The 27,971-nt window shown below is 32.6% G+C and overlaps 1 protein-coding gene across 1 annotated transcript in view; it reads left to right on the top strand.

The window, feature by feature from the left end:
* LOC143912931 (G-protein coupled receptor Mth2-like) overlaps positions 1 to 26,736 on the top strand; it is a 139,918-nt gene extending 113,182 nt beyond the window's left edge. The window contains exons 7-9 of the mRNA XM_077432396.1: positions 4,106 to 4,331; positions 20,470 to 20,662; positions 25,863 to 26,736. Of these exons, the coding sequence (XP_077288522.1) occupies positions 4,106 to 4,331; positions 20,470 to 20,662; positions 25,863 to 25,925 (482 nt within the window). The 3' untranslated portion in view covers positions 25,926 to 26,736. The remainder of the gene's footprint in view (positions 1 to 4,105; positions 4,332 to 20,469; positions 20,663 to 25,862) is intronic.
* Positions 26,737 to 27,971: the final 1,235 nt, after the last annotated feature.

The raw sequence follows: 27,971 nt of genomic DNA, 5'->3' as shown, positions 1-27,971 counted from the left end.
GTATTGATTTTTTAAAATAAATAAAATAAATAAATAAATAAATATATTAGATATAACCATGCTAAATAAATAGAATATTCACACGATGTAATAGTTCATTCGAATTTTATTTCAATTTCTCTTTTATATTTGGATATTTCATCTAGAAAAACCCTTACGGCTTAATTGCCGTGTCACATATTTATTATTAAATAAAAATTACTTTTGTAATCACTGTATGTTTTTTTTCTCTTAATATTGGTATATTGAAAACCATGTGAAAACAGCGAGTTTTTCCGTTTTCTTAGTTGATTTTATATATTCCATACATTTTTTCAGACACACCTATTTAGCATCGATTTGTATGCAACGTGTTATTTATTTTTCCGAGCCAAGGCTCGTGTAAGCACATACGAATGTGTACCCATACGGTAGTAGAATATAAATATATAATTTTTCAATTATTTTTATTTTCGTATGGAAAAAAGCGTCAAAGGAATCCATAAGCGTTCGGATTTCGATTTTTCGAAAAATTCGATTTTTTTATAATGAATAAAATATTACTATTAACTGTATTCAGTTCACCTAGATTGAATGATTATTTATTGACTGGAAAATTTAATTTCAATTATATAACTACTTTAATATTGCAGTCACTTTGAGTAAATCGTACGTCACCCGTTTTTATTAAAACATATAAATACAAGTGCGTTTTCAGCTGAAATTTTTCGGTCTTAAAAGCATTCAACTTCTTTTGATTTGACCTTTAATCGTGAATTTCTTCCGAGAATGTGAAAAAGAAAAAATTTATTTTATTTCCTCTTAAAAGATATAGAAAGAGCTTTCCTCGCCTTTTTATTGGTCAAAGCCACGCTTATAAATTAATATATTTGTAAGTTCATTTGTCATTTTTTTTATTTCAACTACTGCTCTTTTGACTTTATTGGATAAATTTCTAGTTCCACCCGCAAATTCAATTTCAGTCGGCGACTCTGACGCATTTCATTTTCTTTAAAAATGTCCTATAAAATCTCCCTTTTATTTTACATATCAATATATGTATGTATGTATGTACATATATACGTACGCTAAAGATTTTGAATTTGTTAAAATTAGTTATTTCGTATGAAAACTCGAATAATAATTTCTATGCCGAATTTTCCGATACAATGTATCACTTTAATTCGTTGACGTTCGATTTTTCTTTTTTTATTTTGTCGGCATTTTCCCGAAAATATTTTTCCGTATACAACCAACACTAATGCGTTTTAGCAAACCATTTTCAATTACTCTGTCTCGAGTGATTTATCGGCAGGCTAAAAATTTTTTCTTCCGGCCAACGGTCGAAGACGAACCCCCGTCACGAAACGATATAATCAAAATTCAATTCATGTCGTTTTCAGGGCTCATTTTATTCTTTTGGTTCTTACAAAATTTTATTGTAGAAAATGACGCATGTGCAATATACTTCATGTATTACATTGCATATGCAAGTAATACGTAGGGAGGCTTAAATTAGAAAACTTGTCGAAGCACTAAATTGCGTGTTCATTAAATTAAACTTTAGTGCAAAGCCGCAGCGACTGTTAACTGTTTCGCTAACGATCAAAGTTACCTGTTCCTACTTCACTCCTTTCTCTCTCATCAACTACTATTTTGATAGCTCGAATCTCCAAATATAAAATTTAACCCTCTTTTCGTACAAAATCCCATCCAACGGATTATGATTATATTATATATTTACATTCATTATACATATGTATAATACATAAACAGAAAGGAACGATTGAATTAGAATCAAAATAGTTTCCGCGGTAATTAATTGGAGAAACTTTTCTTTATGCCCAAGTTTAGAGACAATAAATTTCATTCTGATAATTCATAACGTTCTGATTGATATATTTGTATAATTTATGATTGTTTTGATAACATTCAGTTGGTCTATGAAATAATTTATTGTTTGAATGAATTAGTCTTCATATATCTTATTAGTTATAAAACTATAAAATATCATTTACATTATTCATAGGCGTAAATGAATAAGATACTTTATTGGGAGACGAGATCTTTCAAGAACTAAAATACTATTGACATTTTATTACAGCCGAATCTTAGTATACACACTTTTTAATCCATTGGTAAATTGTTATTTTAAGCTGCTTTTTTTCAGTTTTTGGATTTCTAAAGAAATAGTAGTTAAAATGAGATCATAACAGTGTTTTCTTCCTTATTCTTTCGGCTTTTGATCGAGTTTTTTATACATATAGAATTGATGATCTCACTGTTTCATTTTAACATCGTTTGGACCGCACACGCGATGATTTAAGTTTTTTAGAATTTTTGATCTATCCCGATCTTAGGAAATATAATAAAATATTTAACTCTGTTCCCTTCATTCGATTTTCGTGTTTTTGGCATTTTTCAGTAAAAAATATGCACTTAATTAAAAAAAAAAAAGAAACAGAAACGATAAAAACAACGCGATGAAACCACTAATACATTTGTCCGCGGCTGTATATATGTACATATTTATGTACGTGTATACATATATGTATATGATCAATCGTAATTCGATTATTTAAGTTAATTTTGAATCTATTTTAATAAAATTCCAGTGTACATACACATATGTATATATAGAATTTCAATATATTTGTTGATTTATTTTATATGAAGAAACAAATTGAAATATTTGGAGTAGGATTTTCCAGATGTTTTGTTATTGATGTTATGCTCAGAAACTTTCTCAATAATACGAAAACTTTCGGATACTATTCATTTCCTTTTCGGAAGGAAAATAAAGCGCGAACACGTGGCCTTTATGCGATATTTTTAGCATTATTAACTTCAATATCTCTAGGGGAATTTTATTGTTTTTGACATCACTTATGCATAGCACGTCTAACTTTTCGTTGCCTACACAACATGACATCAAACTGTAAACAATAAACATTTAACAGCTTTTAAAACAACGTGTCTGATAATGAAAATTTCGAATAGCTCGCTTCCTCACATTTTCTCCTTGCGCAGATATCAAACACAAATAATTTCAAACGGGAAATTGCTACAATGCTCGGTCTCAGAAAATTAAAGCGAAATTCGAGTCGGATATAAAATGGTGATTAATATTTGCGATACGTGGAACTTTTCATATCTTAATTACCTTATCAATTTTGGGAACATTCCGAGCTAATGTCGCCATTATTCAAACACCATGCAAAAATCTAATTTTCCCACTTGTCGTATACATACATAACCTTGAGCTCACTTACATATAAGCCAGCAGCATAGCTCGGACGTTAAGCTTCTGCTTACCGTCAAGAAGGTGCCGGGTTCTATCCCTGAATGAAAATGAATTTTTCAGAGTATGCTGTTGGTCAGACCTGGATTTGTGACTCCAGGTTGATCGTTTCCTATCAGAGTTTGCCAATTTTCTCTGATTTCATTGTTGAAACGGTTCCCGGAAAAAAAAATTGGCTAAAAATCCTTCCTACCTACTATGTCACCACTATTTGAAAAATTTGATTGATGTACAATAAAAATTTATGTACAATTCATAGATGTCTCGTTAATTTGCGAGTTTTTTCAGTGTCTCGCAATTCAACGACTTATAATAAAAATGCTGTATTTGTATTTGTAATTGGCCAGGAAGGCGCATTGGGATTTACCTGTAAGGCCTTCCTGGTATATATGTAAAATAAAAAAATAAAAATAAAATAAAATAATACAAATATATGTATATAAATACATACTAGATAAGTATATACAATATGTATACGTTGTACAATATTTATGGGTGCGTTATTATAAAGACGCTTTTTTTCGTAGAAGTTTCGCACGAAATGCGAAAAAGTTGCCAATGAAAGTTTGCTAAAGATACTTAACCAGGAAAGTTTCATAACAAATATTTAATCCAAAAAATACCATATGGGTCCCGCTAGCAAACAATTGGTTGTTTTGGTAAAATAATAATGAATTATAATAATATTATTTTACCAAAAAAAAATTATATTATACATACATATGTACATTTGTTGTTAATATTAATATGTAATATTATATGTACATATATTAGTCTCATAGTTTTGTTAGTTTGTATTGATTTTTGATTCTCTTTTTTTTTCAGCTGATTTGTCGGCCTTAATCTACTTTTATGGACCGGTAACGGTGCTCCTGCTCGTCAATGTACTGCTTTTCGTACTAACGTGCTTTTCAAATGGAAATGACCCATTTGGGCACAATGAAACCGCATCGCAAAGAATGTGCATGCCGTCTTCTAATTCCTTGCGAGCTGACGACATTTCCAACGACACGGATATTTTCCAAAAAAGAAAAAACAAGTACAAAAAATTGTAAGTACATATTCTATTAATATTTCTGTGTGTATAATTTCTAATCAAATTTTTATTTATGACATCAAACATTTTTAAGCCATTCTAAACTCTGTAATCGTTGCATAACATTTTTTAATTCAAACCGCCTTTACCGTAAAATATTGCTCTGGTACTTTTAGAACTTAAATGAGTCTTGCAAAATTAAAATAATGTCATATTTTCCTTAAATTTTGTTTTCTATTTTTGAATCCCGATGAAAACTTTAATACGTAATAAGCATAGAAGTACATAGAATGCATAGAATGGTCATTGTTAACAAAAGTATCGTCTAAAAGCGAGCCATCGAAGAGAGAGACGGAAAGTCAGAAGAGACACAAGAGAGGGAGAGACAAAGTTTAGCAAACAATGAGCAAACAATGAACAAACTCTGCCGCGCAGAGTTTTTGTAGCAACATTTTTGGAGGCTGAGAGCGATTCTATGCATTCTACTTCTATGGTAATAATACAATTGCATTTATCGTGGTTTTGTATTTTTAGTGCTTTGGACTTCATTTAGATTTTTGAAAATAATATTTTCGTAAATATATTTTGATCGCAATTATAAATTATTATTTTTATTTAACGCTTTTTCCAAATTTATAATGAAAAAATGTACCGTTTTTTTAAAACGCTCGGTGGAGAGAGGGAGTGCGGCCGTGCAACCTTCTCTGGTGTTCTGCAAGGCTCTAATCTTTGGCCATTGCTTTTTAACTTATTCATAAATGATATTTTTTGGTTTGAGTTCCGAAAAGAGAATAAATTTAAATCTGAAGTCAGAACAAAAAAAATTCAGTGTCCAAAAGCATTTAACTCCGAATTTCTTTATTTCAGTAAAACGCTGATTGCAATTGAACTACTTTAAATACCTATATAATACATGTACAAAATCTTTCAATCAAGTGTAGAATTAATTTTTAAATAAAATTACAATTTGTACAATAGTTATATAGAGGAGACATATACTTAATGTTACATATACATACGTTTATGTATATATATGAGTTTAATAGCACATCATCTACATAGTATGCTGGCTTGGTTCTTCTTACAGACATTATCTTAAAGATTTTTATACCATTTTTGCAAAGGATACAATTCCATTTTTAAAATAACTGCTTTAATGACGACGTGGAAAGCATGAATTGACTGTGGATTATTGGCATAGATTTTTAAACAAAGCCCTAAAAAAAAAAGCCTAACGGCTTTAAATCAGATGATTTTGTAGGCCATTTGTCAAGCAACGCGTCTCTACATATGTACATATGTATAACACACACTGTTGTTCTACGAATGTATAAAATGTCTATAGTAAATGCTACGATTGAATAAAAACTTTAAAAGTTTACTAAGTGATAGATATCCCACAATTGAATCCTTAATACATACTGTAGTTTTAAAACCCTTCGAGTTTGAATATAATACATATATAACTAGTGTTGTGCCCGTTGATTTCAACGGATGGCTTCGGAAAAGGAATTGATACACGAATGAAAATAAAGTTATGTTATATATAATGTAAGGTAATTTATAGGCGTGCGCTCGTATTAATAGTAAAAAGTCGAGTACTCTCATTATACGCTTGCCTTTCCCCACGTCCAAATAATTAATTAATATGTGTGTCTTCTCGGATGTTTGTATGTGTGTACGATGCCGCGCATTCTTAGGTGCATCTGACGCTGACGTCATCCGTTCAAACTCAGGTACTCAATATCAGGAGCACATGTCAGATGCTCAAGTCCCCACTTCCTCGCTACCCCGCCTCCCCGCGTCTCCTCGACACGATCGGTCGTCACGCCACATCAATATGCATAACGTATACTCCTGGTATTTTAAAATGTGTTTTTGAAATCTTCATACTTGTCCACGCATCCACCACATACATACCCACATTCCCACAAACATACATACATCGCGTCCGTTTTTATATATATTATACTATCCTAGTAACTTGATTCATAATCAGCTGCTTACATACATACATAATTCGATTTAAATAATCTTTTACTTGTTAGTATCGAATGTGTGAAAAATAAGAGGCAATAAGAGTGTGAAATGTCTAATAGTGCTTGGGGGTTAATAGTCCGAATTGTAATAGAGTTCTCGACGGATATAAAGAACGACAGGTATAAAGAACATTAACGAAATGACTCCTTAACCTTGCACAGTATTGCTTTGATAATTATAGTATATTATACTTTAGCAATCATCATTACGATCGCCATTACTTTGTAATTAAGTGATAGTGTGAATTAGCACTCATGTATGCGTTGCACATATGTACATATGTATACGGTCTACGCAAATTACATATTAAATATTATGTACCAGTGTAATAACCACGCTAATAAGACGTAATGAAAATAATTTTAAATTGCGTCGTTTCAAATATTATATTTCAACGTTTCGTTTTATTTGGCTTTCGTCGCAATAAAGACTCGCTTTAAGGAAATTAAGCGTTATCGCACGTATAATCCGATGTAGCTAGCACTGAGCGGCTTTGAAATAATTTTCAAATCAAATATTTATTCAGAGGGGAAAAATATCGGAAATAAAAAAAAAAAAAAAACATATCACTAAAGTTTTTCATGCAAACAGAAACGAAGTAGTAAAAAACTCTACGATAAAGTTTTATAGCCGTCGTAGTTGTTTTATTGACGGGAAAAGTAATGCGCTTGGAAAATTCAGAAAATTGATTATCAGTAGTTTTACAACCGACAATTTCCACACATGAAGTTTTAAGAGATAGTGTAGGAACTTTGAGTGAGACAAATTTCTCTACATTTGTTTGTTATTGTTTTATAGAGAGGTGGGTCTATTTGTGACATAAAGTTTTACCCAAGATATTTTTATATACAATTTTTTTTCAATTTATCTACATAATGAAAGATAGTGTGCCATTATTTTCATTAAGTTGATACGTTCCTGCTTTCCATAAAAAAGTTCCCAGATAAACATCAATAAAACATCAAAAACTCATTTTACTTTAAATTTAAAAAAATATTTACATCTACATCTACAGTTTTAATAAAAAATAATCTTAATATGCATCTTCTTTGAATTCCTCGCCTATCAGGGATTCAAAAATAACTCACCTAGTGTATCCACCAAAATATTGTGGGTATTTCATACTTAATCAACTTTGAAAACCAATAACGTACTTGGAATACGTACAATTTAAATTTTATAATTACTATTTTCTTTTATATCTACATATATGAATTTACATGCATACATCCATAGATATACATATATACATAATAGACAAGCAGTTCGTTAATATACAAAAATATTATATATTAACGAACGATGAATTTGAAAGAATACACGCTATTATTTAAATAAATGTACATAGTTAACATACAAATAACCTGAAATGAACCGTTGAACTTTCTCGGAATAGCTAGAAAAGTTGGCAAAAAACTAACTAAACCTTTTACAATATAAAAATAGTTCAATTCAATTCAAGACTACCGGTTTATAGACAAATTGATACTATATACATATGTAAATACTGTTTATACCATATATTATATCTTAGTATGTTTATAAAATACCTACTAACATTAATCATCTATGCATACTATTTCTAGAAACGTTCTTACAGTACAATTCGATCCATTTTGTGTTTTCATATCATTAATCAAGCGTCAAATTAGTATTAATTTGAGCAAACGCATAGCGGTTCATCTATTATCTACATATGTACATACATACGTACATACATACATACGTAGGTTCATATAATAGTTTTTTATACAACTTCCTTTCCACGAATACGTACTAAAAACAATCATCAATCTTATCTGATTTCACATTATTTACAATGTGATTTTCTGCACGCGATACACACGCGTAAACTTAAATACTTGCTTAGTAATATTTTCCTTTATATCGGTAATCCAATGATAATAACATTATCTTAAAAAAGAAATTAATTGTTGAACTAATATCAGCCCAACGATGATGCATGTCTAATACTAGCCTTATTGCCTGTCATCGCTTGAGTGGGTAAAAGTTGGAGAAAACAAGCGATAGGTTGTATTTGTCAGAAAATTTATGAATGCCTATATAAAATTATACCTATATATAATACGAGTATATCCGCGAGAAAAAAAATGCATATAACGCAATAAGAATAAAATAGTGTCCGGTCTCTATAAATCGAAAGGGGACGGTAAGTGGGGTGGTAAATAGCCGGGTCGTGGTCTAGTTCCGGTCCAGCGCTCGGCCCTACCAATATTTTCCGACAATTACGTTTCGTATGGGTCCATGCCCTCTTACTCGCCCACAAATAAACACCCCGTATATCCTGAATTTATACCTCCATATATGTTCAATGAACATACATACATATATAGTATGTATAAAACTATAAAAAGTTTTTTTGTTTTATTGTTCACAACCCTCGTCACATTTTGATTGATGTCGAAAACCGACTGCTCGTCGTTGTAGGGGCAAAAATATAAGAAAACAAAATAAAATAAAAAAAGAGAGTAAAAACTGTCCGTCCCTAGTGGTGGCAAAGTTCATTCTTGAACCGATTGAAGTCGATTTTAGTTTCATATATTGTCATATTTATACGTATTTCATGATATTGTTGAGTGAACGAGATAAGGAGTTTCCCTTATCGAAGACCAAGATGTTCATACTATGCTCTCTACTATGTCAAGACGTAGTAGAGAGCTCATGTCAGGTCGAACAGTCAATTTCCAATGATCTACAAACCAATCCGCTCGTGTTAAATAGTGAGCATACTGGGCGCCGATTGGTCGATCAGTTTATTGGCCGCTGAGTGCAGATCGCTGATTGGCTACGCGAAGCTGCCTCAAACCTGTATTATACATATACATACATATGAAATATCGCGCCGGAATCTCATCTTTTACTTTATTTTTTAGACCTCAAATTTAATTTAACATTGAAGATAATCTCTGGCTTTTGCTAGGCTATTTATTTTCTTTAATTAAATTTGTAAATGATAATTTTACCGCAACCGTTTAAAATAACCACCTTAAAATGATTCAAAAATACTTTTTCACTTTTTGTTACGTTAAATATTTACATTTATATGTAATATAATATTTTTTAAGTTTCTCTTTAACCATGGGCAAACTACTTGAAAAATGTAGTCAATTTAAATTAAAGAACTCTTTACTGATTTTATACAATACATGTACATATGTATATAGTATATACATATATATTATACTTAAAACGTAAAACTTTCACTCAAGCGAGGGGTAAACGATTCAATTTTAAATTACTTTTCTTATCTGAAATTCACGCTTAACTTTAAAATTACGCTAAAAATAAACTAACGGAACGAAACGTGTATAATTTAAAGTGCTTCAGAAAAAAGTGTCTGATTTCATTAAAACTTTAAAATAACTATTCTTAAATCTAAAATAATTGTATACACTTAAATACATTACTCGGGAGTGTTTTATTTTTTGGCAGTATCAAATTCAATGTAACGTAGCCGAAAAATACATATCAGTGATGCAAATTCGACATTATGACGAGCTCAGCATAAATGAAGGAAGAAGAGGTTTGTAAAAATAGCGTGTTTCGAAACATCCTGTACCACTCGGCAGATTCTTAGGTGAGAATTTATCCATCAGACGAAAACTTGGGGCAGTGCGTTCATCAGGACCTGAACGGGGGATTGTTTTTTATGGACCATTATCATAATGGGGTCAGAAAGGCCCGAGTTTTATCATCCGCGTTGATGGGGTCTCAGCGATACCCCCTCGCGAAAATTGATTCTTAAATAACAAAGTTTTCCAGGCCGTACCCTTGTCCCTTCGCATTCGAGCTCAGTTAAATTATCAAATGTTATTTTCTGTATTTGCGTGTAAGATTCTAAATGCTTTTATCTCTCACTTGAATTTCGCAACTCGCGATTGTAAAACTTTAACATCCTTCCGTTCGTCAGAGAGATGGGGTTGAACTTGAAAGTTTCTTTCGAAGCGGTTAAATTTCACGCGTATTCAATTTTAATTGTTGTGATTTTACTTAAAACACAAACACAATTGATTATTATTTCTTATTAGTTTGAAAGATCCTGTTTAAGAGTTGATTTAAAAAAATAATCTCTCATTAACGTCAACTCAAATTAACACGCATAATGAGTCGCTTAAATTTTAGTATAAAAGAGTGGTTTTTTTTTTATTGATTTTAAATACATCGGTAAGTGATGGCACAATTTTATTTCCTTTTTAAAAACATTAAAACATTGCTTTTAAGTTACATTTGTATTTACATTTAATATATTCGTCACATATATTGTACGGATACGTGTGGCGGTTACATTCGTTGTCTCCTCGCATTAATGTAACATCCCATAAAATTGGTCGAATCACCGCACACTCCGGTCGCTTTGATTGAAGGAGGCCAAAAGGGCACGAGACTCGGTTAGATATGGCTGGGTGGGTGGGAGGGTTCGCTGGGGGGTGTGTGGGGTTGTGTAGATGGCGTTAGTGTCGACCGGTGGGGCCAAAGGGGGTAGACGCGACGGCTAATGGAGCGTAATAAATATCAGACAACACTTCACGCCCCACTTGGCCCCGTTTGTCGGCCGCTCTATTATTTATTTATTCCGAATTCGGATTAATCTGCTCGCGAATCGGTTATGTAGATTACGAAAAGGCAATTTACCACCTATCCCTCCCACCTTCCACCCTCCTTTCGAAGCTCACAACCCTCCACAATCAAACTCGTAAACTTCGAATGAAAAAAATCACTACAAGCACTATTATTCCATTGCACAATAGTAAAACAGCTATTGTGCATAAGAAAGTACGTTCTTGAAGTAAATTCGTATAAACGAACATACATACATATGTACATGTATGTATACTTCTATGAAGGTACATAAATAGGTTTTGAAGCCATTTTTCTCCTATGCATTATACATTGAAATAAAATAATACTATAAATACTTACAAGAAATATTTATAAAATAGACAATTAACACTGGATCAGTAGCTATTAGAATATACCTTAGATGTATTGTGAAAATAATTTATGAATAATCTAAAAGTATAGGTATTGGTAAAGGTAAAAGTATGGTATAAAACTTTTTTTTTACTACAGTTTTTTAACTTAACACTAAAAATACTTTAATAATAAAAATTATTTCTGGGCCAACGCAGCAGGTAAATATGCTGAAGAAAATTTAAATTGATCAAAGCAATCGGAAACTGTAGAAACAGTTTTCTGTCAAATCATCCAATGACCTGTCAAACGTTTCTACGGGTTACTATGATTTTTTCCATCAGGACATCCAAAATAGCAATGTTCAGTTTGATTTTCAGGCAAAGGTACATGTATGCGAAATATCAGATCGATCGAAGTAAAAACAATTAAAAACAGTATAATTTAAATTCGTAAAATATCGCAGTTTGGATTGGACGCTCATTCATTATTCACTATCTATTAGTAAAGTAAAAATATATATGGGAAATAACGAGAGCTTATAATGCAAACTTTATAAGATATAGTGTTGAAAAAGTTTATAGAAGTTTAAACAATTAAAATCTGACAAAACGAGTGAGGGGGCGGAAAGCTCTTGGCAAAGAGTTAGCTGTCGCCGTCTCCAAATTTTTTGGATTTTTGAACATGTTTATGAAGATTACATTTTACTATCGATGCAGAAACAATTGAAATCTCTATCGGGGGCCAAACCTCGCAAAATGGCAAAGTTTCAAAGCGATCGGAAGAGTTTTAGGAAGTTTTTCCATAACATTGTGCAAATTGAAGCTAATAAAAACCTTGTGAAAATATAAATTAGTTATTAGTTTTTCAATTAGTATACATACTTAAAAATACATATTTATATTCAAAGAGCATATTCCATAGCAGCAGTTTCTTTTTACGCAGTGAAATTCATTGCCTTGTGATGGAAATGGGAATTAATGAAAGGAACAGTTAATAAAATAACGATGTAGATTTAATATCCAATCATCACGGTCAATTTAGATTAATTATATTTAAATCTTGTCGGGAGATATACATAGCTATAACTAATTAGCTATGTATATCTCCCGTCTAATTCCGTCTAAGTCTAATTTCGATAGCGCCTAATTAAATATGAAAATATGAAATATGTACTTAAGCTAATAATATATGTATGCTGCATATTTTCATTTTACTTTTTATTTATAAGAACACTAATTTTTGGTATTTATTTAAGCTTAATAGTATTTTATATATCTTTTATTTTGGAAAGAGATGAAAATCCTTCAGTAATGGTTCAAGGCTGAATATTAAAATTTGAAAATCTATTTATGTAATGTATAAAACGGAATTAAGTATATTATGCTACAAAGTTTCATGATTGAGATCTATTATCATAAAAGCGACCGTTTGAAAATTTTATATTAGGAATCGGCTAAATAAGTTTATGTACAAATAGACAAATCTAGTTATGAAAAAATAATCGGATGTGTTCAGCTCACGATTTTATCTACATATGTACATACATACATACATATGTATATATTATATTTCATAAATTAAAATATTATAATATCAAATACAAAATTCTCTTAATAACTAACAAACAACAATTATGAAAGAGTTTTCAATAAACCTCTGAACTCTAACGCAGACAAACCCATATTTAAGTAAGAAAAATGTTCTACTTCCGGTTTTTAAGATACATGACAATCTTGCTATAAATGTAATTATAAAATATCAAAAAGATTTAAAAGAAATCAAAATAAAATAAATAAACCTTCTTAATAAGAAAATTATCAATTACAGTTGAAAGATTTTAACCAACTCATTTCAAATTCGAAAAGGTATATATTATATATATTTGGTCATTAGGTCCGTTTGATTCGGTCAGTTAATTAATGATCAGGAAGTAACATATACTTGACTAGACTGACTTTTGTCAAAAATACCGTTCATTGTCATTTAAATGTATGTATATGTTACAGTTATTTCATACTAGCAGTGACAGTAATACTTTACATTTACTTCTGATACTTCTCTTAATGTTCCGTCTTCTTCTTCTACCTCCAGCATAAGTTTTTCGAAATCTTCTTCACTGTATAAATGTTTAATTACATCAGAAGGCAAATTTGATGATGCTTTTGCACTTTGTTCAAATACTTCATTTGGGGACCGTTTGATTGCTGAGTGGAAAGCCATGTTTTTTTATAAATTAGACAGTCCTCAGTCCTTTCTTCCAATTGGTGCTGTTTTTTATCTAGCAGCCAAGTTGACAGCATGTTTTCAATTTCGTGAGTTGGGGAAAGTATCCTTCTGGTAGTGAAAGTGTAATTTCACTGAGGAATACATTCACTGTAACATAAATATTTATGTATTTATATACATATTCACTATTCTCCTTTTTTCATTAAAGTTACTGACCATTTATAGAATCAAACTGACCATTTAATAAACCAGCAGCATAGACTAGTAGTTATCACATAATGGTTTCGAACAAAATGGTAATGGGTTCAAATCGGTGGTTACGTTTTTCCGACAAACTATCATTACTGTAATAACGGGAACGGGAACGGGAATTGCATGCGTTATTGTGGCATTGCAACGCATGCCGGGTTCAGCTAGTTAATAAATAAATATAACTAATACGTATGTTTGGCCACAATGGCAGAGTGAATCACTATTGTATTGCCACTGCGGTATAATAAATAAATATAAATAGATAAAATAAATTTAAATTGTTGTCATTCGAATATTCTGTAATTATAGAATTCGAAACATTGATATAAATTTACACATATTTAGAATGACTACTCAAGACACAATTTGTTAAAAATCGTGAAAATGTATCAGAGATAAATACTAAATACAAATCAAATTTTCTCATGATCATAAAACTTCATCTGTTAATATTTTCATAAAAAAATGGACCAGTCACGTGCATAAAATATACACGAAAAGCCCAGTTGTTTCGTCAGTGCTAAAATTGCACGGATGACACCAGGACTAGATAGTCCAAAAATTCACATGACACATGACAAAATAAAAAATGAGTGACGATGAGTGCAAATCGAGCGCAGATTGCGACGGAAATAGAACATTTGCAGCTCAGATGCAATGCAATCTCGTAATACGTCGTGTACGTTTTGTCATCCTTTTTCAACATTCCGACTGCGAATTCCCATTCGAATATCGTTTGAAATGTTCGACATTTGCAGGCCATCGATGAATATTGAGTTAGATAAGGAATGCAATAAAGATTTTACGGGGAATTCATTGCATTTCTTGAGGGTGAATCGCGTGCACAGGTATTCCTCTAATGCCAATATATACATACCTATAATATCACTGAACGTACTTTGATATCACGTCTAAAGACGCTATTTGATCAAATTATGATCCTCTTCGCACTTAAGTTCAAACCGAGCTAGCTAAAAGCTATTCGCTTATCATGCATATTTTATTTTACCATACTTACTTAGTGATATTACTTTATAATATCGTATTAACACAACCTTTACTACTAGACTAGTGGTGAGCATACAATGCTTTGAACAAAGTGGCCACGGTTTCATATCCCACTGGTTTCTACTGGCCAGAACTTGGATATGTGACTCCAGGTCTATCATTTCCTATTAGAGTTTGCCAATTAATCTGAATTTCATTGAAAATCTTCCAATATATTGGCAACCTTGCCCATTCTCTCGCAAAATCTCAAGTTTTTTTCATCAAACTCGAATTTCGCTGAATTGTATTAAATGCTGCAAATTTATAAATTTGACTATATATGTATGTCTCTGTGGATCTTACATCGATATGTATTTACTGAATTTTGGTGGATTGTTTAAAAATGCTGCAAATTTACAAATTTGACCATATGTAGGTCTCTGTGGATGCTATTTACTTTATACTAATAATACTTGTATCAAATTTATTATGTTTCTGGCCGGGAAGGTGCATTGACGTTACCTGTTAGGCTTCCTGGTATAAATTAAAAATAAATAAATTAAATTAAGATTAAATCATATTTGATTTAATAATGAAATACCGACGTCAGGCAGAATTTCATCAGCATTTAATATTGTCACATAAGTACATAAATAAATCACATAAGTACATATCGTCACATAAATCATTTTTCGTACATATTTACTCCGTAATATATGTACATACGTACTGTGTACAGTGCGTTATAGAACTAAGTACTAACATGACAAGTATAAATATGTGTACACTTTTTATTTTATTTAATTTTAGTTATCAAAAGTTGTGCCATTTTCACAAGTTTAATCCCTGTCTGGTGCTGCTGGCCAGTGCTTGGATATGTGAAATCAGAGTGCCAATTTATGTGATTTTCAAATTTCTCTTATTTCTCGCAAATTTCGAGTTTTTCAGCATTTCGAATTCGCCGATTTGTAAAAATGCTGCAAAAAATGAAATTTGTTAAATTTATCCATAGATAGATTCTCTATGATGCTCTGTAAAAAAACTCTATAAATTGTTAATTGTAGTTTATAATTGATCTGGATGGTTAATTGATGTTTATAGGCCGCATTGGGGTTTACCTGGTAGGCCTGCCTGGTATTAAAATATATACATATGTAAAAATAAAATAATATCTAAAATAAAATTTCAATTGATTTGATCAACGATTTTGAGCTCGGAGGGGTTCTTAGTGGCTCGTTTAACTTACTAAAATGATACGCAAGTCATTCCGGGGTTAATGTCAGTGGTGACGTCAAGGGCGTTCGTCCTCGAAAACTTTGCTTGTGGTGGCACTTGTCTCCTGTCCACATGGTTTCTCATCCTCACATCTCACCCTTCATTCCATCCCTTCGCCGTCGTGTCATGACAAAAGTTTCGCTAATGACGTTCATTGTCGGTGGCAAGTCATGACGGTATGCTGGTCACGTAGCCGCCCTCGCCGCGTTTATGTGACTCCTTTGAAACTTACGTGTATGTCGTGACGTAATCACTTGTCACGAGCCGCCTCTGTCTAACACAAAACTCATCGTGAAATCGAAACTATCCTTCCCACTCTACATACATACAATGTGCAAATTTTTTTGGTATTTTTTCCGTCAGTCTCATATGTATGTAGATACATACATACATACATATTTAGTACATATTAGTCAGTCAATTTAAACCTTTTGATAACAATAATACAATATACAATCTTAATCTACTCTCTTCCATTTGGGCCTCGCTGTGATTTTATTTTTATTCATATTTTGTTGATTTATTTTACTTTTTCTTTCTCCTTTGTACATTTTATGTACTATTTTATTTATATTATTATTTTCCTTTTGTTACTTTTTATTATTTTTTTATTCTGCTTTCTAATTTTTCTGTTTTTTTTTACTTGTATTATCTTTGTTAAATGTAGGCCATTGTGGCGCATTAGGTTCTTCCTGTAATGCCACAATGGTCCAAAACTATTAATAAATAATAATAATAAATAATATATGGTGGTGGTAAAACCTTGGTGGTTGCGTTCATTTTAACCACTGAGAGGTCCCGGGTTCGAGCCCTGGTATGACCTCGATTGAAAGGAATTTATTCTGAATATTTCTGCAGTGCTGCTGGTCAAATTTGCATATTTGCGACTCCAAGGTGAACGTTTCCTGTCAGAGTTTGCAATTTTTTTATTTCATTGTTGAAACGATTCCTCGCCAAATTGGCTACCAACCTACTTACTATTTGTGACCACTATTTGATTATAATTTAAAATTTATAATCTACAAATGTATATACATATGTATGTATATGTAGGTACAACTTTAAAACCATAGGTGTCGCTTTGGAGCAACCTGTAATGATATCCTAAATAACTTTCATCTTACGTGACTTTCTGCTCGCATAATTTATTTTTATTATACTGTTGCGTAAGGGTGGGTGGAGGATCCAAGTAAAAGGCCAACAGTCGTTTCACAGCATTTATTGATGATTCAGGAGATACACGTATTGTCACTGCAAGTCCAGAATGACCTGATATCGCCTACGTACCGCCTTATAAAGGGTAGATCTCTCAGGACGCCTAATCTGTATACCTCTTGTATAGTCACGTATTCGGATATGTATTTCCCCGATATTGGGTCTCCCCGTACCGATTCTGAGAAATAACTAATATCGGTCATTGTTTAGCCTAAATGCACTTAGAGTCCAGATATAATCTTTGGAAGTAAGTGCATGCATTTAGTTAATCCGATAACAGATATCCGTTGGTCTAAGTACAATTCGCTCAATCCACGGCGTACGTAACAATACATACATACATATGTATGTTGATGATTTACATTTTTTAAAAGGTATTAACTCAGCTTCGATTTTTATTATCTGCAAGCGGATCTAAACGCACTTACATATTTAATGATCTTCTGACAACTTTTATTTTATAGTTAGTAAATCCCATACTGTAACTTTTTCTAGATTTTTCAGAATTTGATTATCATTTGGCAAATGAGTTTCTGGTTAGAAAAATTTTCGCGAAGGACCTGGGAATATCTTTTAAGAATAAATGGAGATTTGTGAGACATATGTACATATCTCGGACATTTGTCCCAGTGCCCTGAAGATGCTTGGATTTGTCATTCGGAACGTGCATCACTTTAATAACTCGTCAGTTTTGCGCGTTTTCTATAGCGCCCTGGTTAAAAGTATTCTAGAATCTGGATCTCAGATTTGGAGTCGTTCAAAGGCCATTTATTCTATAAAGGTCGAAAGTGCGCAACGCAAATTTCTTCGGAATCTTTTTCTCAGAGAATTTGGAACATACACATTTTTTATAAAAAATAATATAGAACTTTTGATAATAACTATGAAAGCTTTCATAATCCTGAGCTTTTGAAGATTGGAAACCTTTTTGTATTCTAGAGCTTTTGTGCTGAGATCATTGGGTTTTGATTCTTTGGCCTGCAGAAGATGCGTCGCCCTTTTCAACCACTCCTTACAGATTCTGAATTCATAATCCATCGATTCTGAAGAATTTTGAATTCTTGCACGTCACAGAAATTTTCGCTCCCGCACTCGGTTTCTAAGCGTATATAAATATATACGAAATTTACATAAGTCTAAAGATAACAATTATATTTAAAAATACTTTTCGTGTTATAAAGACTGTTCACAAAAGAACCAAATTTATTTTTCCCACATTTATTTACGTCTCATAATAAATTCCAAGGTTTTTATATACTATTTATATACATATATTGTATGCGAATATCCTTTAATTCTACGCTGCCTACGTAAGCATTTAACATATTTATACCTTCAATCGCGAAATACTCTGTAATATACATTGTTATGTATATACATATATGTACATAGGTTGACCAAAGTTTATATGGCATCCCTGCAAATTCAATTGCGCGTTTATAATGCACAGGCACAACCTATTAAAGCACCACTGCGAAACCTCACCGCAAAGAAGAAAGGTCAAATGACCATTCTACACTACAAAGTTCACAATGGAAAATTCCTACGTAAGAGTAATACATACATACGTATGTATATATATATATATATATATATATATATATATATATATATATATATATATATATATATATATATATATATGTACATTAGATAGGAAAATGTATACAGATCCACTCTTCCCTTGTTTAATTTAAACCAGAGACATGCGTAGAGTTATATAGTTCGTAATTTGAACCTAGGTAGATACGCGTCGTTATTGTGCGCCTAATGTTGTGTCTTAATTACTCCTTTTGAACCGTGCAAATCGATCCGCCGAATTTGGCAAAAGTGTTCCGCTAGTTAACGGGATGGAAACGGGCTCCTGTGAACACGTAACAGCTTTTCGAATGGCGGAATCGTGTAATGACATCCCTAGAAGCCCTAGTTACGCAAACACAGATTAAGTTCTTTCACTTTGAACACCGGGAATGAAAATTGGCGTGCAAACGAACCGACAGTTCCGTGTTCAAATAATAATACGAGCAAACGCTGTTTAATTTCCAAATAACGTTTGATTATGTGATGTAGAGCGCTTCGCAAACTGTGTTTGTGTGAGAGAGAGATATGCAAGTCTATGGTATTAAATGAATGTCTATTTTAAAAATTATACTCAAATTTGACTTGAAATTCTATTTAAATCTATTATATAATTTCGAAAGAGACGTTGTATGCATATATGTATGTAATTATGTAAGTATTTTTGTTTGGGAACTTCGAAAACAAAATTTTTTCTATGACGACGATTCAATATATTTTATTTTCGATTCAAATGAATTTAATAAAAAAACAAATGAATATTTATTATTAGATTCGCCATGTTTAAGTTGTTTATATTACAAATACTGAGCGAAGCCTGGTAAAACAACAAGTGCTTTTTATTTTATTTTTAATTTATTTTAGGAAGGCCTAACATGTAGCCCCAATGTTCCTTCCTGGCCAGAAACATTGTACATTTGATACAAGTATTATTAGTATTATACAAAGTAAATACATGTCAATTAACACCCACAGAGACATTTATGGTCAAATTTATAAATTTGCAGCATTTTATACAATTCAGCGAAATTCGAGTTTGTAAACTCGAGATTTTTTGAAAAAATGGTTAAGGTTGCCATTTTGTTGGAACCGTTTCAGTAAAAATTAGATAATTTGGCAAACTCTGATAGGAAACGATTGATCTGGAGTCACAAATCCAAGGTCCTGGCCAACAGAAACCAGTGGAATTTGAACCCGTAACCACTTAGTTCAAAGCATTATATGCTAACCACAAGTCTATTCTGCTGGTTTTGAATTTGAATAGAAATTCCTGTATGAACTCTGAGAGTTATCTATAAAAATATGCTTGAAATAGGGAGAAACGATCGACAGAGAAGCGCTTAACTTAAAAGGATGACTTAAATAACAGACACAGATTAAAAACAATAAAATAAATGACAATCGATGACACAGCAATTTGATGAAATGTGGGCGGAGGCATACTCAAATCGTATCCAAAAAATCGTAGTAGGAAGTGAGATAGGACCCAACTGTGTTGGGCAGACATAATTAGAATAATTGTATGTAAAGTCTGAATAATGTAATGTTAGATTAAATTATGCTAATTCAACGTAATATGTAGGTGTAAAGTGTGTTGACTTTTAAATGATGTGTCATCTATAACATTTTTTTTTGTTTGTTTCAGAATTAAGAAGAGCTTCATGCTATCCATGGCGATGGGTATGAGTTGGCTATTGGAGATAATCTCTTGGATCTTGGGAGGTTCAGATTGGAGTTGGATAGCTTTTGACATGTTCAATGCCAGCCAAGGGCTGGTCATCTTCTACATTTACGTATGGAAGAACCCATCAGATATACATAAATCTCTTTTAAAACATGTAAGTATTTCATATCCTGTTTTTTTTTTACTTTATTTTTTTAGTATTCACAGTTTATTAAAATTTCCATATATACACTATGTACCTACATATATAATGTACATATTCTATAAAAAGAAACAATTGGCTTATGATAACTTATGTAAGTATGACATTTATGTTTTGAGATTGTAATTTAATTCAATTTCTAACAGTTGCGTTAATTGATTACTTACATATGTGCAAACCTAATTCAGTCGACACATTAACGCTACAGTCACTAGCCTGACGCACTTGTCAAGTGTTGTATTTTTGTCGATGCAACATATCGTTACATAAAGTTAATTTATGGGAAGAATATACTCAAAAGTGCGGTACGGGACGTGACAGTGGTTTCCAGCTGTGATGAGCGTATCGTCATTATTAATTCGCACGATATTATTATTTTGACAAGTTTCTCCTACATTTCTTCAAATATGAGGATCACCATTATCAATCATTGTCAAACCTATTTCAATACGGATAAAATATCATCGAAAACACTCCAAGGGGTGAGTTTTAGAAAAATATCCATGCCACAGACTAAGCATGCCAGCGGTTTTTTTTGCATGTATAAAACTCTATGTGAGATTCAGCGTGTTCTTACCTTTATGGTAAGAACACGCTAAATCGTACAGCTTGGGATGTGGTCGTGGCTTCCAGCTGTGATAGGCGTATCTTCATGTCATTGTTAATCCACACGATATAATTATTTTGACAAGTTTCTCCTACATTATCGTTCACTGTCAAAACTACATATGTCAATACAAGGATAAAATCACCGAATATTCTACAGGGATGACTTTTACCAAGGATCGTGACGGTATAGATTAGGCGTGCTAGTGTTTGCATGTGAAAAACTATCTAAAAAAAAAACACGTGCCACGTATCACTTGTCTGCACCTTTACTCCTCACTAAAAATAAGTTTTAATTTAGTAAGTGATATTTTACAATACGACCGTATTGATGATTGATGACTGTTGGATATTAGTCTATTTAGTAGTATATTTCTATTTAGTAGTATATAGTCTATTTAGTATTATATAGTCTATTTAGTAGTAGTTAGTCAATTTAGTAGTATATTTGTCCAAAATGTTGCATGTACACGTGCATTCTGACCGACTCGAACAGTGTATGTGCATACTTTTCTGCATATTCAGTCGATCCCCTATAGCATTGGGATTTGTCTGTTAGGGCTAAAACACACTGAGTGTTTTCCGTGCTATTAAATCACCCCCTGGAGTGTTTTCGGTGATATTTTATCCTTGTATTTATCCTAGCTTGACAGTGATCGATAACGGTGAATCCCATATTTGAAAAAATGTAGGAGAAACTTGTCGGTTGCATATGGATATGTATACACGTGCGAACTCCCTAGCATATTCATTCTACATGAACACAGCGAGAAGCTAAGGACACGTCCCATACCACTTAATGTGTTTTCACCCTTAGGCCTTAGGGCGAAATGACAGCGTGGTATGCGGTATGTGGTACGTCGACAAGTTCTCCTATATTTCTTAAAACCGTTATCGATCACTGTCAAGAAAGGATAAATAAAACCATACAATTTGACCGAAAAAGGTCTAAGGGCGGTTTCAGACTAGCGTTTTATACGCGCGTATAATCTCGTTTTTTGAAGTGCATGTAGGCGCGTATAGGCGCGTCGTTTTCCATACGCGCAACTCGTACGAGCGTAGACGCGCTTATAAGCTCGTATTATCCATGTTGATACTAAATCACCACTACCGTTTGGAGCGAACACGCTGGAATAAGCCCGTGTACGCGAGTCCGGTTTTTTGAAGCGCGCGTGTAAGCGCGTATGCCGAAACGACGATATACGCGCAGAAAAATACGCTAGTCTGAAACCGCCCTAAAGGGGCGCCCTCGGGCAGGGCGTACCGGTTTTTCAGCAAGCTGGCCGGACGGTCGCGGTATACGTGCCAGGTATGCCACATTTTTTTTATATATATTTAAAACTATCTAAAAAAAAAAGTCCCACATACCGCGCTGTGTGATTTCGCCCTATTGACGTTCATCACGTTCAACTGTAAATCTTTACGTGAATGCTCACCTATTAAATTGCGTGAAAAACCTATTAAAAAGCGAAGTAAGTAGAAACTAGTAAAAAAGAGAAATCATCCGTAAAAAGCTCGTCAACAAAGTTGTTTGTACCCATTTTTTTAATATTAAAAATAGTAGAGCGTCAACCGTTGATGGGCTGGGCAATATTCTGAACGGTCCTGAGGCGGATATTAGCGAAAGTTGAATGGCGGGTAAGCCTTTGTGTCCCGTATAATTTCACTTTGAATGCCTAAACGGTCCCCCTGGAGGGACAGGGATGGCCGGGAAGGCCCCCAGCGAGGGTACACAGGGCCAGCCAGGGCCCCTAACACGGAAGGGGCGTACCGAAATTAATAAACTTTGACCCACGGATTTAGTCGGACAACTTCATACGGCGCGCGAGCGAACTTTCATCATGTCGCTGAGCCACTGCTTCCACTTCCGCCATTAAACCATCTTTATAATCACCGTCATCTTCTCGTGACTCAGCCGTAGGTCTATCAATCTATGTAGTACCGATCGCCTAAAAAAAATACCGTGTAGTATTTTTTCGCGTCGGCCATTAGGCAGGTATATCGGACGTCTCGATATCTTCGACGCCAAATTGAGATTGAACGGTCGTTATCGGATCGCCCTATTTATAAATCGCAATAAATTCATTTCGTCCGATTGCAATTAGTTAGCCCTGATTCGATAGGTGAAATTAATGCCGATGCTTATAGAGATTCGTTCACTACATATCTTCCCACTTATGTAAGTACGTACATATATGTATACATATGTACATACAAGTGGCGTGCCGCCATGAGACTAGAAGGGCTAAGCTAGTCCCCTAAAATATTTTACCTAAAATTTAAAAATATCAACAGATCAATTACTCAGATAAGTGAAGTTTAGAAATAGGAATCGTCCCTACCTGAGGTAGTGGTAACGGTAGTGGATTTTCATGGTATGGTCCCCCGCGTCGTTTGCTTGCACGGACTTGCCGTCTGTTCCTTTTGTGGTACTGGTGAATTGCGATGTATAGGCGTTTTGTCGAAGAGAAAACATTTTTTAATTTACTTGTCTCTTTGGTCATTTATGGAATTTTCACTAAGAATATTCTGATTGGTGTCTATCAAACATCATTTTTATGTTTTAAAATAACACATATTTACACTTATTTAGTAAAAATTTGGCAAGGGACTCGGCTCACGAAATCATTCCCTTAGAACAAATCATTAGTGAGCTCGCGAACACAAATAACGAGGCCTTGAATGTTGCATAATCGATCGATTGTTCGCCCAATCATTCACAAGATTTAGTTATGAAGACAAACAAGATGTCATTTAGAAAGGTAGTACAAAACCGTGCCTTGACTTTTTAAATATCTGTTAGTAGAAAAATAAAAAATTATACTCATCACTTCAGGACAAATTATTGTACATAATTAAAAAATTAAAACTATATATTTTTTTATTTATTTTGTCCATACGCAATTGATACATACATACATATAATTCCCTCGAGTTACATCGTAGATTATGTTTGGGGAAACATTTCTGGGAAAAGTTAATGCTTGGTTTGGTGAGCAATCCTCAAATTCTAGCAGAATTCAATTCTTGAAATTCAATGTTCCCAGCCAACTCAAGTACATTAGATGCCGCAGTTTGACACTCTTCTCCTGTGGCACGTAGCAATTTGATGGTTTTGACGCCTGTTGCAAGGCACATCAAGCCCCTCAACCGGATTCCTATTGACTTGGATTTGTTAAATCTAAAATATTCCAATCTGGTTGAGGGATTGTTTAGTTTGAGATCGTAAGTTTGTTCTAATATTGTATTTTATTTTAATAAGCATATGCCACAGTGTCTTTGCAGGTTACCCCAATATGACATGGTGTTAGTGACCGTTAAGCTCAGTTTAGACCTACATATGTATATGAGGCTATTTTGAGATCACTGGTTTGACACCGCCGCATGTCTCGACGAAATGAATTTATACAAAGTTTAGGCTTTTTATCGATTCATTCATTATGTTCGGCTAGCGTTAGGACACACACACAAACACACGCATATTAGCGTCTTTATATACCTATATAATTATTAATTATGACTATTATTGGATAATTATGACCATGATTATGACTTGGCAAAAAAAGTCTGTGGCAAAATTGTATAGGTAAATAAAATAAATATAATAGAAACACGTTGAAAATTCTTTTGAATTATACGTATGTACATATGTATGTAATTACAGATATAAAACATTTCATTTTATTTACATCTTTAATATGATTTATAGTTAGTTTATTGACTCTTTACAGGACATCGTTTTTCCTTAGAATGTTAATGTTCTCTTCTTTTATCTGTTATGTTTATTACTATTTTTACATTTATGTATTTACCATTTTATTTTTGTCATATTGTTTCATATTTATATGATTCAATGTCATATTTACTTTTATTTATTGATCCTATTTTCATTTGACATTATTTTTATGTAATTTTATTTGAAATGTATTTAAATGAGTTTTAAATTAAAAAATAAACATGCTTAATACCGATTCGACATATATGAACATGTACATATGTAAATATATATGACTTTGTCTATATTTTACTTATAAATACTATTCTTGATAAATACGATGACATTACTTTTACGTGAAAACTCGGTTATTTTCTACATCATTTTGATTTGGAAATTACATATGTATTTAGTGAAATGTCATGTATTATATATTATAGAATGAAATACTTCACATAGTTAAACCCACGACAAATAGCAATAGGTAAATATGTACATACATACATATAGCCATAGAATGTGTATTACAAAATCTATTTTTCACTAATGGATACATTCGAATTAAAAGGTTAATACGCATAAATAAATATAATACAACTAATGGTGAATACTGATTTTTATCTGGGTGTTATCGTTGCCATCCATTACGAGACTTTTTTCAGACTAATTACTCATTATGTTATACTTCGTGTTTCAGCAAGAAAATATCTTTGTCATTTTCAGCGTTTAGCTTTCGCTTGTTTTCCATCTTTTTTGCGTTTCATTATTTTAATTAAACGAAAGCTTTCGCTGTGTTCATTTTAAATTAACATCGTGCTCTGTTTGTTTCAGTTCCCCTGGCTGAAGTGCGTGATACCCAAAGACATGGACAGCCTCTCCCCAACAGTCGTGTGAAATCTTTTTAAAATAATAATGTGTTTCTCAAATGACTAAACTCTGCTGTGAATAGTATATTACATATATAATTATGATAGTTAATAATATGTACGTTGTTTTTTTTTTGTGGTTGACGTTTATGTAATTCAATGTAAACATTCCAATGCTTGTTCGTGTCATTGAAACTTCATATCACACGAATCTATAATATGATAGAAATTGTTTCAACTCCAAAAATATAACTTCTATGTAGAACGAGTGCTATGCTTTTTCAGTTCCAATTGCATTTATTACATTTTAATTTAAGCAATAGATATAAAATTTACTTAAACTGGATATGTTGGCTTAAATTGCATACTATGTATTAATGTATCTAGTCACATTTCTTTAATTATTTATTCAAAAAAAGGGTAAAAGCTATGATGAAAATTTTGGTTTGATTTATGCCAGTAAATATAGCATTTACTTCACGTGTAATTTAAGTAATAAATGCGTTGAGCCAATAAGGATTTTTTCAATACAAAGTATAAAATCCTCATTCGATAATATTTCAGCATAATTATATAAATTTATTTACGTTGTTTATTTGTAGTAAATGTTATTATTATATGCATAAGTTATTACTTATAATGACCAAAGTACATAAATTAATTTCCTTTTAAACTTTCGCACACATACATATTCATGAATATGATTGCGTGTCTGTATCTACATATTAATAATTATTCATACAAATGTATTTATTCATAAATATTTAAAAAAAATTGGCCTCTCTCCGTCCGTTACTAATAATTTTGGCCATCCATAACAAAATACGAAAACATTGCATAAAAAAATTGAAAATTGTATATAACAATGAACGCTAAACATTTCTGAAAGCATCTCACGTATCTGTGTACGTTTTCTATTCTCATCGAATCGTTTTATTATTAAATGTTCGTTTATACTAGTACAGCTCAAGTCGGCAACTGCATGTAAAAAGCACTACGAAAAATATTCTTTAATACATTCTAAACAGTCACAATCATATGTTTCGTAATGTGTATGTGGCGTATTCGAAGCAGCAGTAGCCGACACGATTTATTCATATTATACAGCAGTGCTTGTCACCGAAATGTATCAAGATTTTCTTTGGCTATTGGAGAAATATTCACGCATCACATGACGTCATATTGGCAATTGCACGCGTACTAACTAAGTACTTTCATGCGCATATGAATATTTTCGGAAATGTCATATTGTGACAATATATATATTGACTCGTCGATACAACACAAGCAATATTGAGCCTTATTGTTGCGCTTTGTAATGTACATAGTATATGTTAGCCGATTTTGCCTTGCACTCGTCCAAAACAAGTATGAACGTGCCGAAAACGGCTGGTGCTGTATAGTATGAATATAAATAGTATTTTCCGTGCAATGCTGTGCCGAGCTGTTTACGTGCTGTACTGGATAATACAAACGGACCTTTAAGAGTTCAAATATTTATAAGAAGCAATGTTTTTATGCTTTTTCAATTGCCAGTTGTTCATTTGCATGTACATATGTACATAAAAATATAAATTGAGCTCGACAATATTGTATATCACTATTTTAAATCAAAATTCAATTTTATTCATTTGATACCGCCGCGGAGACTGAATTAAAAACCTCTCAAAATATACATATATATTTATAGATTAAAATCATTCAGCTTTAAAATTATATACTATTTAGACCGCCCAAACACCTATATACATATGTATATCATCATCATCATCATCTCTAGCCATTCACCATCTACTGCTGGATGAATACCTCTCCAACACGCTTCCACTCGTCTCTGTTTTGCGCAACTCTCATCCATCTCACCACATTTTCAAATTTCGTCTACCCATCTTCCCTGCAGTCTTCCTTTTACCCTTTTGCTTTCTCTCGGGTACCATTCAAGCACTTCTTTTGTCCACCTGTCGTCCATTATTTTAGCCACGTGGCCCGCCCATTGCCATTTAAATCTCTTTACTCTATCCACTATGTCCATTACCCTTGTCATACTTCTCACATTTATACATATGTAGGTCTA

Source organism: Arctopsyche grandis, chromosome 1 (assembly GCF_051622035.1).
Source record: "Arctopsyche grandis isolate Sample6627 chromosome 1, ASM5162203v2, whole genome shotgun sequence".
Classification (NCBI taxonomy): domain Eukaryota; kingdom Metazoa; phylum Arthropoda; class Insecta; order Trichoptera; family Hydropsychidae; genus Arctopsyche; species Arctopsyche grandis.
This window is presented reverse-complemented; position numbering and strand designations above follow the sequence as displayed.